This window comes from Oryx dammah, unplaced genomic scaffold, assembly GCF_014754425.2.
Source record: "Oryx dammah isolate SB20612 unplaced genomic scaffold, SCBI_Odam_1.1 HiC_scaffold_22, whole genome shotgun sequence".
In the NCBI taxonomy this organism is placed as follows: domain Eukaryota; kingdom Metazoa; phylum Chordata; class Mammalia; order Artiodactyla; family Bovidae; genus Oryx; species Oryx dammah.
Genome location: NW_024070206.1, coordinates 41,137,329 through 41,158,171, shown reverse-complemented (window position 1 = coordinate 41,158,171; position 20,843 = coordinate 41,137,329). Strand labels below are relative to the sequence as shown.

Genomic DNA, 20,843 nt, shown 5'->3' with positions numbered 1-20,843 from the left:
AGTATCCACTGATGACACAGAAAGAGACCTGCTTTCACGTCCAGGGCCGTGGTAGCAGTTCTAGTTTCTTTAGATTCTAGGGAGCACTACTAATTACAGTTAAGACCAATAAATTTTGGAAGACACCTAGAGAGAGAACAGCACTTACCAAGAGACTTACTCAGAACCTGTGGTGTCAGATCTAATTAACCACAAGTGTGGTGTCCTCCCCTGGACCCAAGGTGAGATCAACCATATCCTGAACAACTTCTAGTCTCACCCAAGTGATGGGGTGTTTTGCTGCTGGGCCCCTCATCAGATACCTTCTGACTCTTTTAATCAAATGTAGAATGGTCTCTAAAACCCAGGTGAGGAATCCAGCACTGACTGCTTGCACACCCTACCCCATCCTACCAAGAAAGCAGAGAAGAGCAAACTAAGGTGGCATCTGGGACAACTTCTACCTATCTTTGAGGTCACTGACTGATCTAAACGTTCTTTTTAAAATGGAGTGGAAATTTCCAAACATATGCAAAGTATGGAGAAGAGTACAAAGACTTTCGTGTCATCACCTATGATAGTTCAACAATTATCAACCCTGGCCAGTCTTGTCTCATTTATTCCCTGTCCCTGACCCCACAGCCAGGTCTTGTGGAAATAAGTCCAAGGTCATATAATTTTATCCATTTATCAGTAAATATCCCTAGAATATAAGGATTTTAAAAAACCATAACCACCATACCATTGTCCTGCTTAAAATAATTTCTTAATATCATCAAACATCCAACAATCTGAACATTCTTAATGAAGGTCAAAAGCTATTAACAGTTCTTTGAGAATATTTCGTTATACTGCTACTAACCTCCATGACAGGCAACTATATTTACATAGCAGTTATAATCATTTTCCAAATTGCTCTCCCACACTTTCTTTTTAATGCACACCTATACATCTTGATTCAGCTTGTAGGTGAAATGGATGCCCGTGCTACTGCCATTTCAAGAAGGAACTATGCTGATAATTCTCCTATTAGGTTGAACAGGTTGTGGCAGATGATTACAGCTCTGGGCTCCCAGGAAATCATGCCTCTCTGTTTACTTATCTATGTAAGTCCCCTCCCTACACTGAGTCTACAATTTTCCACGTGACTTGTTTTGGCCAGTGTGACATCAGAAGACACGGACCCTTGAAAAGTGTTTGCACTTGAGACTTTCCCTTCTGAAATGCGGCTACCATGTGAAGAAGTATGTGCTAGCCTGCTGAAGACACATGGCCCAGCCAACAGCCACCACTAAAGGCCAAACCAGGTGAATAAAGCCATCTTAGAGCATTCAGTCCCAGTTCAGTCATCAGATAACTGCAGCTCTATGAGAATCTCTCAGCTGAACCAGGCCAAAATTTCTGACCCCCAGAATGAGGAGCAAAACCTGCTGTTTTAAGACTACTCTTTTTGGCACATTTGTTATGCAGCAAGAACTAACTGGTACACATTTTAAAAATCAACTATGACAAGGAAGGATTTGAAGAGACTGGACCTATTAATTATTCCTAACAGTAACAATCACTCCTCACCCCCAAAGTCTTCAGCTCTAAGATGCCTTTGCCATTACTAGGACCACATTTTCAGCATCAAAAGTGAGAACACAATCTTAAAAAAAAAAGATTTTTGATTTTAATTTGTGAAACTATGTATTTGAAAAAATCATTTGGAACTATAAAAATTCAAATGAATTTAATTAAACATGGATTAAATTACCTTTCTAAAATAGAATTAATTGCAATTGGGCCTATCCCCAGAAAGTCCAGGACATATGGTCACCAGACATCCTCCACTATTTAGAGGAATTCTAGAAACCCAACAAAGTTCTCTGCAATGGCTTGAAAACATTTATAATCTATTGTGAGGAAAATATCGGTACTGCCTATAGGCTCCTTACTGTCCCCACCTATAATGAACTTAGTTGTCCTATGGCACCAAACACTTTTAAAAGTGCATTAATTTTTAGATAGGAATAAAAATCCTAACTCTATCTGGTACCCCAAGCATTTAGTTGTCACCTTGAGTGATTGATTACCCAAGGCATCTTCCCTTTAAGGTGGCTGATTTCTGATTAAATCACGCCCTTCCTTTGGCCCAGAATCTATCAGTGATATTTAAGAGACCTTCACTCAAGTACTTAACTTCTAGTCTGGGCAAGGGCACTGCTGAGCACAGAGGTTAGAAGGGAAAGACACGGATGACAAAGGCAAACGGACAGGCAAGTGTTCAGTGTGAGGTGTGAGTCTGTGCTCCCTCCTGGGTTATAAATAAAGTGCAGGCGACAAGCCCAGGGACTCCTATACCTTGCCAAGGAGGCCATGCGCACAAGGGGACATCTGAGGTGACTCCTACAGGGGGAGGAGGAGTCCGCCAACCTGAGAACAGGAAGGAAGAACACTCCAGGCAAAGCAAGGAGAACGGAAGAAGGGAAGCTCCGCGGTGACCTGCCTTTCACGTTCAGGAACCAAGAGGAGTTGAGTGTGGCTGCAACTTCAGCAACATCTTCGGAATTGCTGGAGACAAGGCCACAGCAGCTCAAAGGCCACAGATGGTGTTGCCTCTTGAACTGACTCAAGGCATTCCAGCTTCACCCCACGGGCTGTGAAAAAGTTTTTAAGGCTTTTTGTTCATTCATTCCTTCACTCTTGTTTATTTTCCGAAATGGAGGAATGGTGTAGTTAGCCCTGACATTGAGGAGGACCCCTTGTTTTCAGTTGCAGGGAGTTAGGAAGAGGGAATAAGCTGAGAAGCCCCCCGGGATGCAGTCCTGCAGGTGCCATCCTCCTCATGCCCTGCCCCTCATCACACCTCCTTTCACACCAGGCAGAGCTCCTCCACTGCTCCCCACTCTGTCTCTGTCCTGCGTTAGGCCACCACCTCAGGCCGGTGGTGGTGGCCCATCCACCCAGTGTCTCGCCTCCAGCTCACCCCGTCTCGTTTCTTCACAGACATGCCAGCAGCCTCGGGCTATCAGCTGACTCATGCACTTGGTCACTGTCTGCACCCCATGAGACTGTGCATCCCCTCAGGGCACTGGCCTTGTCTGTCTAGTTTGCTGCTGAGTCCCGTGGCCTATAATAGTGCCGGGCACAGAATCGGTGCTTAGTGAAGCTCTGTTCAATGAACAGACTCACAGGTGAACAAATGAATGAGAAGGCTGTTGCAACAATCCAGGCAAGAGACAAAGAGGGTCTGAGCTAGGGGAATGGAGAAGAAATTGCAGTCTTCAGCCATCAGACCTCCAAGTCTGAGGATGTGGGGAGAGAGAAGGAGGTCCAGGACAGCCCCAGGTTTGTAACCTGGGAGACTATTCTTTGCAGAGGTGGAGAAATGAACAGATTGTGCAGGAGTTTTGTTTTTGTCATGGGTTGGGGGCGGGGAATAAAGGGTTTTGTGAGGGCTGGGTCATGTCATTTGCAGCTTCTAGGTGGCTCTGTCTGACATAATCTGAGCTCCTCTGACACCTTCCATGCCCCTCTGTGCCATCACATATAGCTGCTGGGAAATCAGCCACCTGCTGGTCTGGGACTACAGAATGAAAGTTCCTTGGGACAAGGACAGATCTTCTATCTCTGAATGTTCAGAGTGCGTGACATACCTTCAGTGAATAAATGAACACAATGCAAAAAGACAAGCAGGCAGAGGGGCAGGAAGCCATGAACCCTGCAGACAGCTCAGGCCAAGGCATCAGCCACAGCCAAGGCTGCTGAACTCACTGGGTGAGTCTCAGCTCAGGCTGCCTAGACTGAGAGAGGAGGCCTGATGAAGAAACCCTGGCACTGAAAGGAAGAGACAGAGAAGGAGGAGGGACACTGAGGAGAAACAGTCAGAGAGGCACCCTGGAGACACCCACAGACTCAGTCACCAGAAGCGCATTGTACAGCAGCAGTGCACAAGACTGGTCCCATGCCCACCAGCACCATTCTTTTATGATGTGAGTGTAACAGTGATGCCCAAGTTGATAGGGATGGCATACAAAAAAGGAAGAGAGGAAAAGCTGGGGGAAGGATGAGGATGGAGGCCAGCTCTACTTATGACTATTTGTCTAAAACTCTAAGCAAATTAGTATCAAACAGAATTCCAAAAGCACATTAAAAAAAAAAAAACACATCATGACCAAGTGGGTTATATTCCAGGAATGAGAAGATGGTTAAAAGATAAAAAGAAATGAATCAGATAAATAACTCAAAAATCTAAAAAAAGGACAACAGAGTAAACTGAGAGAAAATCTAAGAAGGAAATCATAAAGATAAAAATGTTTTGAGTTATAAAACAGAAGAGCACTGAAAATCATATATAAGTCAAAATTAACAACAACAAAATAGACAAACCATGAATTAACCCAGAGGGAAAAGGGGGAGAAATTACAACCACAAAAATTAACACAGGAAAATAACTTCTCAAGGAAAGGAAATTAGAAACATTCATAAAAGACTATTTACATAGTTCTTTAGTAATCACTTAAAAAATCCAGATGAAATGGATATTTCCTAGGAAAATATGATTTAGAAAAGCCAATCCCAATAAAGATAGGAAGTTTACATAGACCAATATCCATAGAATAAAGCATAGTTACCAAAGATCTCCTGCCTCCAACACACACACAGTCACACACACACACACACACTCCTCTTCTGCCCCTCCATCATCATCATTACAAGCCCACACAATTTCCCAAGGGAGCTCTACCAGATAACCAAAGACCAGAGACAAGGGCAGAAAGAAAAAAGAAAAGCTTCTAAATATTTTTACAAAGCAAGAACAGAACTGATACCCAAACATAATAAGTATTGCACATGCATACACACACACAAAGAAAAAAGGACAAGAACGCTCAGGGTAGCATTGTCATGGCCACAAAACTGTAGCTAGCCAACATCTAAGTGAAGAGCAGATAAATAAGTTAGGATATTTTCATCAGCAGTGAAAATGAGCAAACTAGAACTCCGCATAGCAACATGGGTAGGTCTCAAAATCAAGCAAAAGAGAAGCTGCAAGAGGACATGTGGGATGGTCCCATTTATAAAAAGACAAAATTAAGCCATGTGTTATTTAGGGATACAGACAAGGAGCAAGGAGTTAAAGCAGCTGGCCCACAATCCCTCCACCCCTTCCGTAGGAGTGATGCTTCTAGGCAAAGAAAGAAGGCAATAACCCCATCTGATCTTTTGTAAATATGCTAATAACTAGACTATCTAATAAATAGCCTGATGACATTTCCTAAAATGAGAGTTCTTATTTCTGGAATGCCTTTAGCAGGCCAGGATTGGTTAAGGATCCCCTATACTAAGTAAACACAGAATTTATGGATTGATAAGCCATGACACTCTGGGCTGTGTAGACGAGATGCTTCATAACTGAATATTACTCACAGAGCAAGGTGACTTGGAAACACTGTCTGTTATTCTGGGTCAGAAAGCTCACATCTGATGCATGAAAAAAAGACTAGGAGTCACAAGGGATGGCCCAGCTCTCTCTCTGCATCCCTGCACCTGTGTATTCTGGAAATTAGTAGCCTAGGTAGATTAGTATAGCTCTGCTATAGACAGCAAGATCTCAGATGGTCAGTTCTTACTTGATAATCTGATCATTTGCGTTAACTCACAGAATAGCTATTTTCAGATAAAACTATTTAAAAAAAAAAAGGCAAGAGAATGGTGCTGGGAGTTAGTTGAATGACACCAGGAAGGGCCACTGAGGACATTTCTGAGTTACTGGTAATATTCTTGTTCTTAAACACGAGTGCATTAGGACTCTCCAGAGAAACAAAACAAATCAGATATATACGGAGATTTAATATAAGGAATGGGCCAACATGATTACGGCAGCCAAGAAGTCCCAAGAGCTATGGCCCAAAGGCCTGGAAACCAAGGGAGCCAATGTCAGTTCCAGCTGGAGGTCAAAGGTAAGAGGCAAACTACATCCCAGCTCATTACTGTCAGCAGAGAGTGAATTCTCTCTTGCTCAGCTTTTTGTTCTATTCAGGCCTTCAACAGGTTGGATGAGGCCTGCCAACAGGGAGGAGGGCAATCTTCTTTACTCAGTCTACCAATGTGAATGTTAACCTCCTCCGGAAGGTTGAGGATACATACTGCAATGGCACACACTGGTGTCTGATCAAATATCTGGGCACTCCGTGGCCCAGTCAAGCTGATACATAAAGTTAACTATTGCAATGGGTGTCTGCTTTGTTGTTCTTTGAGTGACACATATAATCTACATTTGTGAATGATACCCACTTAGTGCTAAAATATCAAGCAGACGCCATTTGACCAAAGAAAGATGGTGGACCCAGAACACGTTTCGAAACATTTGGCATGAATGGAAAGAGGAAGACGGGGAGGTAGCTTGAGAGTCAGGCAGGCTGGAAAGTAAGTGTGCCCTGAAGCCAAAAGCAGTCTCCTGGGGGAGGGATCCAGCATACTTTGCAAAATTCTCTCCCCATTGGTTCACTGATGGGAAATTCACCTGTGTGATGCTGTCTTCTGGTATATGGTGGATATGCCTGGATTGAAACTCAAGCAACTGTCATATAAAACCCTAAGAAGTCTCAGCCACAGTGCACTGTAGGTATAAATTATGCTGTGAGTGGTATTATTCAGCACAACTTGATATTCTCCCTTCAACAAATAGAATGTGTCCACAAACCAGTTGAATCTTCAGATGTGCAAATGACTCAGCTATTCACCAGAGTTGACTCAAAGACACAAGCAGCCTCTTTGAAAAACTTAAGGAACCTGACGCTTTAACTTTGCTAGCCCCAGCTGCCAGACACACAATCATTCCTTTTGACTGCACAGAATCTCAAGCTATAATCATATAAGCCCCTGGTTGAGTAGAGATTGGAGTTCTGAACAGGAGTTAAGGGGGTGAGGAAGGGAGGTGTCTGTACTGGGGAAAGTCCGTCTTCTATAGTCCTGTGAGCCAATTGTCTATTCCCTTCCTTCTCCATCTTTAGTATTCTTACTGCACCCCTACTTTATCCTGTCTTCCATACCCCTCCATCACTCACTGATAACAAAAAATGAAAGTGTGAGCAGATAACTGGGTAACTAAGTGAGGCTTTGGTAGAGGAGAAGATGCCCTAAGCAGGAGCACAGAAAGCTGGCCGGCTGTGGGAAGCTTTGCGTTCTGACCGCAGACTCTCTCTCTGGCTCAGTTTCCTCTGATTTCTCCTAAGATTGTACGAAGATAATTCTGCTCTGTTCCTCAGCTTGTCACTTATGAGAGTAACTTTTAGGAAGTAGTGAGTTACATGTTAGTCTCTCCAATTCTACCCAGCGAAGGTTACAGTGGAGACATTTAGCTAGGAAATATCTCTCTTAGGATGCCAGCTGTGCACACAGATTTATGAGCAAAGCTGTTCATCATAACAGCATTTATAATTGCAAAATCTTGAAAGTCATCAAATCTGAACAAAGAGAAACTGATTATATGTATTATGGTACTTGCATACAGACAGGATATTATGTTTCTAATAAAACTAAATTCTTGAAGATAATTCAATGACAAAATGATTCAAACATATTTACTAATAAAAATTCAGTACACAACATAGTATACAGACTTGTCTCCACGGTTGTTCTTGCTTAGCCACTAAGTTGTGTCTGACTCTTCTGTGGCCCCATGGACTGCAGCCTGCCAAGCTCCTCTGTCCATGGGATTCTCCAGGCAAGACTACCGGAGCAGGTTGCCATTTCCTTTTCCAAGGGATCTTCCTGACCCAGGGATTGAATCCACATCTCCTGCATTGCAGGTGGATTCTTTACCACTGAGCCATGAGGGAAGCTGAGTTGATAGTCTATACATACACAAAAAAAGGCTAGAAAAACAGTCTAGTAGGTTAACCACAGTTAGTAAGTAAAATTATGGGGGATTTCTTTATCTTACATTTTTTGGTATTTTCCAAATATTCTTCAAAGAGTACATACTTGTAGCAAAAAAAAAACAAAAAAACCCAACACCACAGAGACTTCTCTGGTAGTCCAGTGGTTGAGAATTCACCTGCCAATGGATATGAGTTCAATCCCTACTCCAGAAAGATTCCACAAGCCACAGGGCAGCTAAGCCCGTGCACAACAAATGCACCCATGCTCTAGAGCCTGTGAGTCGGCAACTGCTGATGCCCAGATGCCCTAGAGCCCATGTTCCACAACAAGAGAAGCTTTCTGTCACCATGAGAAGCTCAAGCACCACAATGAGAGTAGCCCTTCCTGCGTGCATTAACAAAGATCCAGAGATCCGCTAGAGAAGGGATGGGCTACCCACTCCAGTATTCGTGGTCTTTGCTGCTGGCTGAGCTGGTAAAGAATCTGCCTACAATGCAGGAGACCTGGGTTCGATCCCTGGGTTGGGAGGATCCCCTGGAGAAGGGAAAGGCTACCCACTCCAGTAGAGTGCACCGTATAGTCTACGGGATCACAAAGAGTCGGACACAACTTTCACTTTTTCACTTTTCAGAGCTGCCAAAAATAAATAATTTTTAAAAATTAAAAAAATATATATCATGATGAGGCAAGAGGCAGGGCAGAAGGAAGCGAAAAGTTTAGTATCTCTTATAGCACTTTTTCCCCACATTTTCATTCTGCACTGGACACTACGAAGTATGTAGAGCTTGCCAGAAGTTCTACCAGCAGGATAAGAAACATGCTTTCTGTGCCTCTCTTTCAATCTCTCTCCCCACCAAGAATGAATGTTCTTTAAAATAAAATAGCAAACAATCAATAAGCAAGCAATCTACCACATTTCCCCTAGATCAGGGATTCTCACACTGGAGTGTTCTCAGAATTACCTGGAAGGTCAGACAACACAGATCTGGGCCCAGCCTCTGAGCTTCTGCTTCAGCAGGTCTCAGGTGGGCCTGAGAACTTGCATTTTGGCAGCTCCGAGGTGTTGTTAATGCTGCCACACTGCACGCAGAACCACTGGTCTAGAGGATGTTTATCTCAGCCTCTGACGTGTCTGAGCTGTACAAGGCCCTTCAAAGGCATATCCTCTTACCTCATAGATGTTCAACTGCTCCACTAAGTCCAGGTCAGTCCCTTTCTTGGTCAAGTGCCGCTGGGACACAGCTGCAATGCCCAGCTCCTCCAGGCAGTCCACCACATCGTAGAAGGTGTCTTGGTCTGGCAAACCGGACAAGGTCTAGATGAAGAAAGAACAGGAGACAGTGTCTTAGGGGACTGTCACAAGGCTCTTGGGACATCTTTTTCATGGTAGCCAGTGGCCATGAGTATAACAATGGAGCAAAGCAAGACAGATCACAAGTTCATTGGAAAAAGAAGCTTCTTTAGTGTGGTAAGCAGACTGAACCCCAAGATCCCACCCCCTGGGGTAGAGGTGCTGTACAATCCCCCACCTTGAGTGTAGGCAGGAGACTCTAATGATTAGGTGACATGACATTATAGGGCAAAGGTGAAAGGGCATTAAGGTCCCAAATCAGTTAAGTCTGAAAAGGGGGAGAGTAGCCAGGTGGGCCTCACCTAATCAGGTAAGCCATTAAAAGGGGGTTAGGCCTTTTCTGAGCATAGAGACCAGCAGAGACATTTTCCTGCTGGCCCAGAAGAAGCTGCAAGCTGCCACGAGTCCCACAGCTGCAAGGAAGTGAGCTCTGCCAACAACCACAAAGGCTTGGAAGGGAAATCCAAGCTCCAGACGAGACACCAGCCCTGGTTGACACCTTGACTGCAGCCTTCTGAGACTCAGCAGAGAGCCCAGTGGGGCGGTGCCTGGGCCCTTCCCCCATGGAAACTGCAAGATGGTAAGTCTGTGATATTCCAAGCTGCTAACTTTGTGATAATTTGTTACATGGCAATTGAAAACTAACATACTCAGAAACTCCTGTTAAGATTGATCTACCAACAGCTGGAGTTAGAACAATTTAATGATTCCCTTTTCTTTTGGTTCTGTAGGCCCTCCCCTTGGTCTAAGATATTTATGGCAATATGAGAAATTTCAAAGTGGCAACCAAGAGACAAAAAGAACCCAAGAAAGAAAAAGCCAACTTCTCTTTGGATTCTGCTTCTCTTTGTTTTTTAAAATTTATTTATTTTTATTGGAGGATAATTACTTTACAATATTGTGATGGTTTTTGCCATATATCAATATGAATCAGCCATAGGTATACACATGTCCCCTCCATCCTGAACCCCTTCCCACCTTCCTCCCTACCTCATCCCTCCTAAAAGAAGGATGATATTCAGATCAGGCCTCTGCTTAGAGCTGGAAGGACACTTGGGGTGATTTATTCAAAGCCCCTTATCTTATAAATGAGGGGGATGAGGGTGGGGAGGTAGCAGGAAGTTACTAAATAATAACTAATAAAATCCTGTGCTCAGACCTGCTATTCCAGTCTTTGTGCTTTCTAAACAAACTGCTCTGGCCTTGAATTTCAGACACAGAGCTCCATTCCCTGTTTATTTCACTATTATTGCATTTCAAAATTATTCTAAACATGTGGACTTGCCTTGAAAGGAAAAAGACCAATATTTTCTTGAGGATCATCTCATGGTACCAACTTCTTTTAACACTTCTATTTTGGGGCTATTAATATTGGAAAGAAATATCTCTGCCCCTAACCCGAATAATGGCTATTTCCCTTCTATGCTGAACAAAGAGGATATAACTCACTGCCACTGAGACCAGAAACTACAGAAAAATAGCTGCGATACAACAGTTGAATCCATCAGGAGCCCCAGCAAGGACACCGAATGGAAGGCTGCGGACTAGTTAGCAGCTGTGATAAACAAACAGGTGCTCACACTGAAGTGATCAAGTGTGCACACATACGTGGGTGTCCGCAGGTGCCAAGCAAGGTGGTCACCGCTGGGTTGGCAGACAGCAGTCCACTGACCTAACCTAAAAAGTACACACCCACCCAAAGAACCTTCTCATCAGAACAAGTCCATCTTTTGTTTTACTGAAAACTCTGCTGCTGCTGCTGCTGCTGCTGCTACCAAGTCGCTTCAGTCGTGTCTGACTCTGTGCGACCCCATAGATGGCAGCCCACCAGGCTCCCCTGTCCCTGGGATTCTCCAGGCAAGAACACTGGAGTGGGTTGCCATTTCCTTCTCCAATGCATGAAAGGGAGAAGTGAAAGTGAAGTTGCTCAGTTGTGTCCGACTCTTAGCAACCCCATGGACTGCAGCCTACCAGGCTCTTCCGCCCATGGGATTTTCCAGGCAAGAGTACTGGAGTAGGGTGCCATTGCCTTCTCTGACTGAAAACTCTAGAACTTGTTAAAAGATGAAGAGAGGGAGGGACCTCCCTGGTGGTCCAGTGGTTACCAATCCACCTTCCAATGCACGGATGCAGGTTTGATCCCTGGTTGGGAAGGAAGATCCCACATGCCACAGTGCAAATAAGCCACGTGCCACAGAAGAGAAGCCTGCACACCGCAAAGAAGACACAGCACTGCCAAATAAGGAGCAAGCGAGCAAGTGTTCATTACTCAGTTGTGCCCGACTCTTTCAGACTCCACAGACTGAACCCCACCAGGCTCCTCCGTAAATGGAATTCTCCAGGTAAGAATCCTGGAGTGGGTTGCCATTCCCTTCTCCAGGGGAATCTTCCCGACTCAGGGATCAGACCCAGGTCTTCTGCATAGCAGGCAGATTCTTTACTGTTTGAGCCACCAGGGAAGCCCCAAATAAGCCAAATAAATAGTAAATAAGTAAAAGATGAGGAAGAGGAAAATGGGGACATAAAGGCCAGGCCAGGGCTAATGACCAGAGGTGCCCTGACTAACTGCTGACCTGCCCATCACAGGTAAGCTGACACTCAGTGTTAGATCCAAAACTTTCTACACAGTAGTGTGGGGTGGGGGCAGGGAAGGATGGGCACAGAGAGAGGCCGCTGGTGTCTCCTCAGCATCCAGTTCCCTTCCTTTCTTCTTCCCTTTTCTTCCCTGCAGAGAGTCGATCGAGATTCTGTCAGTCCAGGGGGTTAAATTCCTAGAACTAATCCCCATTGCCTTTGCAGGCCCAACCATGATGGCGTGGTAGGGATTACTATTAAAAAATTAAACCATTAGGTCTATAGAACCAGACTCAGGGAGTCCTTGCTCAGTAAGAGGCACAGAACTGAGGGTATTGAGAAGTCATCTGCATGTTCACGGTGAAAATGCTGGCTTGAGCCACGTCCAGATGCCACCCCCGCTCACGTGTGGCCGTAGGGGAGCTGGCCTCCCACCACAGTCAAAGACGGCTTGTCTTTCTGTCCACACAGGGAGAGAGCTGTGCAGCCCAAAAGCACACACTCACCTATTTTCAGCAGATTCTCTAACATGTTCAGCAAACTCTGCCACGCTCTCACCCCTCCTGGGCCCTATCTTCCCATGTCTACCCTGTCACTCATGGCCAATGTGCCTACTTCTGGCAAAGGTGGCGCCACTCCATAAAACTGTGAGCAAACGTCTCTTGACATCTCTACTCTCAGACGACTCTCAGTTCAGTTCAGTTCAGTCACTCACTCATGTCTGACTCTTTGCGACCCCATGAATCCCAGCACTCCAGGCCTCCCTGTCCATCACCAACTCCCGGAGTTCACTCAAACTCATGTCCATCGAGTTGGTGATGCCATCCAGCCATCTCATCCTCTGTCGTCCCCTTCTCCTCCTGCCCCCAATCCCTCCCAGCATCAGAGTCTTTTCCAATGAGTCAACTCTTCGCATGAGGTGGCCAAAGTATTGGAGTTTCAGCTTCAGCATCAGTCCTTCCAATGAACACTGAGGACTGATCTCCTTTAGAATGGACTGGTTGGATCTCCTTGCAGTCCAAGGGACTCTCAAGAGTCTTCTCCAACACCACAGTTCAAAAGCATCAATTCTTCGGCACTCAGCCTTCTTCACAGTCCAACTCTCACATCCGTACATGACTAGTGGAAAAACCATAGCCTTGACTAGAAGGACCTTTGTTGGAAAAGTAATATCTCTGCTTTTTAATATGCTATCTAGGTTGGTCATAACTTTCCTTCCAAGGAGTAAGCATCTTTTAATTTCATGGTTGCAATCACCATCTGCAGTGATTTTGGAGCCCCCCAAAATAAAGTCTGACACTGTTTCCACTGTTTCCCAATCTATTTGCCATGAAGTGATGGGACCAGATGCCATGATCTTCGTTTTCTGAATGTTGAGCTTTAAGCCAACTTTTTCACTCTCCTCTTTCATCAAGAGGCTTTTTAGTTCCTCTTCACTTTCTGCCATAAGGGTGGTATCATCTGCATATCTGAGGTAATTGATATTTCTCCCAGCAATCTTGATTCCAGTTTGTACTTCTTCCAGTCCAGTGTTTTTCATGATGTACTCTGCATATAAGATATAAGTATTTGAATGTAGAGTTCCAAAGAATAGCAAGAAGAGATAAGAAAGCCTTCCTCAGTGATCAATGCAAAGAAATAGAGGAAAACAACAGAATGGGAAAGACTAGAGATCTCTCCAAGAAAATTAGGATACCAAGGGAACATTTCATGCAAAGATGGGCTTGATAAAGGACAGAAATGGTATGGACCTAACAGAAGCAGAAGATATTAAGAAGAGGTGGCAAGAATACACAGAAGAACTGTACAAAAAAGATCTTCACGACCCAGATAATCATGATGGTGTGATCACTCACCTAGAGCCAGACATCCTGGAATGTGAAGTCAAGAGGGCCTTAGAAAGCATCACTATGAACAAAGCTAATGGAGGTGATGGAATTCCAGTTGAGCTGTTTCAAATCCTGAAAGATGATGCTGTGAAAGTGCTGCACTCAATTTGCCAGCAAATGTGGAAAACTCAGCAGTGGGCACAGGACTGGAAAAGGTCAGTTTTCATTCCAATCCCAAAGAAAGGCAATGCCAAAGAATGCTGAAACTACTGCACAATTGCACTCATCTCACATGCTAGTAAAGTAATGCTCAAAATTCTCCAAGCCAGGCTTCAGCAATACGTGAACCGTGAACTTCCAGACGTTCAAGCTGGTTTTAGAAAAGGCAGAGGAACCAGAGATCAAATTGCCAACATCTGCTGGATCATGGAAAAAGCAAAGAGAGTTCCAGAAAAAAAATCTATTTCTGCTTTATTGACTATGCCAAAGCCTTTGACTGTGTGGATCACAATAAACTGTGGAAAATTCTGAAAGAGATGGGAATACCAGACCACCTGACCTGCCTCTTGAGAAACCTATATGCAGGTCAGGAAGCAACAGTTAGAACTGGACATGGAACAACAGACTGGTTCCAAATAGGAAAAGGAGTCCGTCAAGGCTGTATATAGTCACCCTGCTTATTTAACTTCTATGCAGAGTATATCAGATGACACTAGGGACCCCCTTCCTGGTTTCTCTCAGACCTTGTCTTGCCAGGATTTTTGACAAGCAAATCTTTACAGTCCTTCTCAAGGGAGAAATCTGTCTTAGCAAACATTCTATTTTCCTTTCCCTGGGTTTTCACTTATTCCATCAAATCCTTCTTGAGGGATAAAACCAGGGTAGCAAAAGCCTATACACAAGTGTTCACTGCAGCAGGAGCATTTGTGAAAGTTAAAAGCTGTGGACACCGAAATCTGTTCAGCAGCTGAAGAGGTAACAAATGGTGGTGTTTAACACATGTATTTACACAATGGAACACTATGCAGCAGTGAAAAGGAGCAAACTATTAATACACCTAGTGGCAGAGATGAATCTCTAAGGCACTGTGCTGAGTGAGAGAAGTCAGCCTCAAAGAGTTACATCCTGCATGGTTCCCACGTTTGAAATAATAGAACTACAGTGATGGAGAATGAATCTGTGGTTGTCAGGGACATGAATGAGGGTCAGGATGTCACTACAGAAGGATAACATGAGTGTGAGATTTGGGGGAGACATGGAGCTGTTCTATATGCTAATTGTGAAGGTCATCCATGACTACATATGTTTTAGAACTTCTGCAGCTAAATACCAAAAAAAAAAAAAAGAGTTAATTTTACTGTATGATAATTTGAAAAGCCATACAGTTGAATCTAAAAACAAACGCTCAATGTGAATCCCATCAGGTTATTCACCCCCCAGGCTCCACTAGAATAACTTCCCTCCCCAGGGCTCCCTGGTGCCACCTTCCCTGAATGCTCCAAGCCAGCCCCACAGTGCCACCTCTTGTTAATCATGTCCCCACCTGCCTCATCTGATTCTACAAGGTGATCAATATCTGAGCTCCCAAAGTGGGGGAGGCCCACCGAGAGGACTGCGGCTAGATTGGGACAGGACTCCACACAACTTCAGCCTGCAGGGTGAGAAATGTTTCGTTGCTGATGCTTGCTCAGATCTACTGATGACATGGAGGGGAGGGGAAGAGCTCAGGGGGCATTAGTCTGGATCTCGGAAACCCCTCATTAATGTGTCTGTTTAACCAAGGGAGTAGACTTCAGTCTCAGAGCCCTGAGCAGGCTAGGATTTTGTACCCTTGTTTTGTCATTTGAATTCCATATTATTAGGGCCTCTTCCATTTTGTTGAAAGAAAAGTTAGAAAAGCAATACAATTTCCCAGATTTCAGAGCATGCATTTTTCCTAGACCCACATTAGCACATCAACGCATGATGACGTTTCGGGTCTCAGAGGACGTTACACACAGGAATGATCAATGTGACTAAAATTCAGCAAAAACAAACAAACCCAGTATGGGTGCCTGCTGATCTTTCTGAGGAAAGGATGGCACCCGGAATCGTGTCCTTGGAACTTTCCCTTGGGCCAGGACTAACAAATATGGGAGGGAACTGCCAGAAGAGAAAGAGTAAGCAAGGAATTCCTGGATGTTGGAGGCCATATGGTGCCAAGGAGAGTGACAGGCACTGGGTCCTGGCCAGCAATTGGCAGCAGAAGCCCAAGTCACATGGCTGGCGCTGGGGTCATTCATTACAGAGCCAAGCAAGGCCTCCATCGCTAAGCGAACACACTGCCCAAGGGTGAAAATGCCTTTTTTTTTTTTTTTTTTTGCTGAATTCAGTGTTTTCCAATACAAGGTCAGTGACTGAAAATGACAGGAAATAGATGACCTTCATCTTCAAAAACCAACAGAAAATTGCTTTCAAATTGCATGCTAAATCAACTCACAAAGAGATTCGCAAATAAAAACTGAGTTCTTAGGATTATTGTCCAGAAAGGGGGTTTCCCACCAGGACTGTAGGAAATTTCCCATGACCTCATCAATAACTGGCATTCAATTAAAAAACAATCACTGCCCACGTGACCCAGAGAAAATGGCTTGCTGTTTAACTACATATTTCTTTCAAACTTAGTAGGGTTAATGTCATTCATTTGTTGACTGGGGTCATATTACTGGGTTGGCTAAAAAGTTTGTTTGTGTTTTCCAGACCAGCTTAAGGAAAAATCCAAACCAACTTTTGTGCCAACCCAATATACCTAGGATAGTACCCTTTTCTGCCCAATTTTTGGAAATGAATTCCAAGTTTGCCACTTGCCTTTAGTTTTTATTGGTGGTTTTCATCTTGTAAATATGACTATTTATAGTTTAATACAGTGAAACATTTAACTCCTTTTCTTTGGAATATTTTTGACTGGTTATATTATTAGGTGGACCTTCACTGGCCAGAGACCAGTTGATTCTCACCTCTGTTTCTTCTTATTTTTCTACAGTTTGGTGTGTTACATTGAACTTTTCAATCTTTCCGAAATTTATTTTGCTACACAGTCAAAGCATGTTTTCGTTTATTTCCACTCAGCAAAACCTCTCTCGGTCATAAATGGCACTGACTATCCCTGTGGATTTCAATTACAGGGTACATTGCATGCACATTGAGGTCTGTTTCCAGCCCCTCTGCTTCAGCCATCTGCCAAGGAAAAAGTCAGGACCACATTGTTTTAATCCTTAAAGTTTACACAACATCTTAATACCTAGTAGAATTACTTCTCATAACTACGTTGCTTTCTACCAATTTATACTTCTCAGTTCATATTTCTCCAGGTATATTTCAGCAAGAGAGTCTCAGTCCTTTCTGAAGAACTAACCATCACTGCATTTGGTCCTTAGGCTTATACCTGGCACCCCGGGGAGTACAAAGGCAGGGCCTTGGGGTGGCTGAAGTGCTGTCTGGGGTCCGGGGTGAAGATAACCATCTCACCCTCCCTCAGTTATTAATAAGGAAGGGCCAGGGCACTGAGAGAATGTCAGTCCTGAGAGTGGGCTGTTCCTGGTCAGCGTGGGACCCACTGTCAGAGCACCCCTCAGGACGGACACTGAAGACAGCTGCTCCCCCACGAGCTGGTGACCAGGGAGGATGCGATGGGCGGAATGAGAGCACAAGGGTCAGGTCACCATCATAGGAGAGGATGGGATCCACCCTCAGGAACCCTTACCTGGCCCCCACAGCCAGAATTCAACCAGCTGTGGAAGAAGAGTGCTTGCTTTTCTGCCCGATCATGAATCATCTCCTTAGAGTAAAACTTGTTCATCAATATTCTTAAGGAAAAATGTGAAGGGGACATCTCGATAGGAAAAGTAGCCATAAAAGTCTTGCTACCCTCTCTCTGGTTTCAGTAGAAAAACCAAAGTCTAGAAACTTGGCAGACAACTCGGGCCTTCACATGTATGAACACCAGCACACACGCACACATGCCATGCATGTGTGTAAAGGGTCTGCTCTAATGAAAAGGCATGCTGAAGCATGTTCCAGCCACCAGCCTGGGGGTGTATGTGGCGCGAGCTTCTTCAGAGGGTAAATTTTAGGTTTCCACATGTACTAGTTCCCTTGGGCTGCTGTAACAAAGTACCACAAACTGAGTGGCTTACAGTGACTGAAATTAGGTACGAAACTTGGGAAACTGTAAGCTGAAGACCAATTACATGGGCCACAGAGGCTGCCTGAACACTGTCTGTCTCTCCAGATGGATCCCTCTGTGCTTCTGGGGGTAAGGCTGGCCGAGCCATACTGTGGGACCTCGATGAAGGCAAGCACCTTCACGGGCTAGACGGCGGGAACATCATCAAAGCCCCGTGCTTCAGTCCCGGTTGCTCCCGCCTCGGTGCTGCTGCGGACTCAGCATGAAGATCTGGGAGTTGGAGGGCAAAGTCACTGCAGGTGAACTCGAGCAACAAGCTTTCAGGACCAGCAGCCGGACAGAGCCACCCCAGGGGACCTCTCTGGCCTGGTCTGCTGGTGGCCAGACTGTTCGCTGGCTGCACAGACAACCTGGTGTGAGTGTGGCAGGTGGCCTTCGGCACCCACTAGAAACACGGCAGGGCTTTAAAAATGAAAAAAACTGGTTTTGGAAAGATAAAAAAGGTGTCAGCTGGGCCGCGCTACCCCTGAAGGCCCTAGGGGAGGGCTCTTCCTTGCCTCATCCGGGGCTGGCTGCTGGCAATCCTCAGCATCCTTGGTGGTCCTCGGCTGGCAGATCCATCGCTCCGACCTGCAGCCCTGCCTTCAAAGGCCGCCTTCCTCATGGACGAGTGTGCACGCTGTCTCCCCTCTGTGTGCCTCTTCTTTCCTCTTCTTATAGGACACCAGTCCTACGGGATTAGGGCCCACCCTAAGGACCTGATCTGCAAAAATCTCATTTCCAAATAAGATCACATTCACTGGCTCCGGGGTCAGGACTTCAACGTCTTTTGTGGGAGACACAATTCAACCCACAACAAACATCAACCAACCTTGTTCACTAAAGTCATCGCGTAAACCAGCAATTCTGTGTCGACCCCATCCTTTTCGTCCAGGATTTCCATGATATTTGACCAGGGTGTGACTCCTATGAATAAAGCAAAAATCATGAGAAACAGCAATTCGGGACTCCTTATCCAACTCACATCACAGTTTATCCAGACTCATTACCCAATGACAGGAGCGCCTTTCACCAAATTTCAAAGCATGACTCTGCACACCCTTCCAATGAGGTGATGAGATGCTGTGTCATCCTTGTCTACTTGAAAATGTACGTTCCTCATGTCAGATGCCTGTCAGTTTGCTTGAAAAGTTCCCTTTATACTAAATAGGCAATTTTTTAAAAATCCAATTATATGCAGCTTTTTTAGACCATGCATTTTACTCTCTGAGTATGGAAATGTTCTGGAAGTACTCTCTGTGTGTGTGTCCATCTTCTGCAAGGAAAGAGGATTCAGGAGAGCTTTACAGTCACTCAAGCAAAGGACTCAAAACAGTAACATTGAAACGTCTGTTTAGCAAACATTTCCAGAACAGAAGTATATTATCTCTACTCTATCAAGTCACAAATACTATTTAGGCATCAACCAGGTACAAGGAATTGGGTCTCTAGAAGGTGGCCCTCAGAAGGTCTATAGTCAAATAGAACGGTCAGGCACAAATGCAGAACACATGTCAGCACAGGGTAAAAGCAATTAGAAGGCAAAGCGCTTAGCCACGCCTGTCACTCAACGAGGGTGGTCTGTCTTTTGAAGTGAGACGGTCGAGGAGGGTTTGGTGTAAGAAGTGACTCCTCAGTGAGACTGGTGGGGGTGCTCATGGAGGTTGTTCCATGGCTCCAGGGAGGGAAGGAAAACCCTCTATGTTCAGGATCACCAGGCCAAGGCCACAAAGGGGACACACACCCTGACATGATTTCCTGTGCTGGGGATAAACATCTGCAGCGAAGTGGTGCCTTGCCCTTGGTATGGTGGTGTGGAACATGCAGCTCTTTCCTGGTTTCTCTATAAAGATCTCAAAGGGATATTGTCTATTTTTGTTGATAAAAGTAAATTCTGCAATAACCTAAAACCAGTGGGTTTCAAATGCTGATTCTTGGGTGGGTTATGTCAGAGCTGATTTCCTGGTCTTCTGAACAAGAGCTCCCCCAGGGAAGTGATGGCATCTGTCTTGTCTCTCTGCCCTTGGCAGAATACCCAGCACATAGTAGGTGCTCAATAAAATGTCTGCTGACTAGTGAATGGGGACCTCTGAGAGGGTACAGGGTGGCTTTAAACTGGGGCAGTCTTTAAAGAGCCACAGGGTTCACTGCACACAGTAAGGAGACAAGACAGGAGAATTTAAAAAGGATGAGGCACCTACTGTACAACATGAAAGACACAGATAGAATTTCAGGTCTGTTGGTGATCCTAGCAAGGGAACAAGATGCCTTTTCCTTTGGGTTAGTTGCCCAGTTAGTCCAAACTAGGAATCTATGACTAAGCTTCTATAACCCTTTGTTATTCTGAACACAAAAGCATGATCCTTTGTGTGCTAACTGCTAAATTATTTTCTTGCTGATATTTATCATCAAACTATCTTGAAGTCCACACCTCTTCTTCACAGCCCAGCGAAGTAACCATTTCTGTCCTCAAGATAATCAGTGTGGTCAGTAGGTCTCATTGTCCAGGTGTAGGTCAAGCTTTCTAAACGCCTCTGCTTGTGCTTATAAAAGGGCAACTTCTGGCACTCACACTCACACCCAACCTCAGTACAAAACATGAAAACATGAGTTCTACATGGGTAAAGAAAAGCCTGTATGAGAGAGATAACACTAATGCAAAGAATTCCCAGTGAAACTCAGGGGCCCCGAAACGCTTCTTGGTTGCTTACTTTGGAGCCAAAGATGTCAAACGGGGGCCTGTGGAAGGAGAAGAAGGAAGCAATGGCAAGCATTCCAGAGAGAGACAGGTGAATGGTCTATTTCCACTCTCTTTCTCTCTCTCATGCAGACACGCATATCTATGCACCACTTTATCCATTATAACAAAAGCACTCAAACAGGGGCTTCATTTAATTAAAAAACATATTTGGGGCTCCTCTGGTGGCTCAGTGGTAAAGAATCTGCCTGCCAATGCAGGAGACACGGATTTGACTTGATCCCTGGTCTGGAAAGATCCCACATGCCACGGAGCAACTAAGTCCATGCACCAAAACTA

General features: G+C 44.8%; 1 protein-coding gene across 2 annotated transcripts in view; it reads right to left on the bottom strand.

The window, feature by feature from the left end:
- The window catches only part of FHOD3 (formin homology 2 domain containing 3), a 527,184-nt gene that overhangs the window by 163,841 nt on the left and 342,500 nt on the right, over positions 1-20,843 (bottom strand). For both annotated transcript variants that reach the window (XM_040264875.1, XM_040264876.1), the window contains exons 8-9: positions 18,639-18,733; positions 9,020-9,163 (exon numbers count right to left, since the gene is read on the bottom strand). In XM_040264875.1, coding sequence (XP_040120809.1) covers positions 9,020-9,163; positions 18,639-18,733 — 239 coding nt within the window. The remainder of the gene's footprint in view (positions 1-9,019; positions 9,164-18,638; positions 18,734-20,843) is intronic.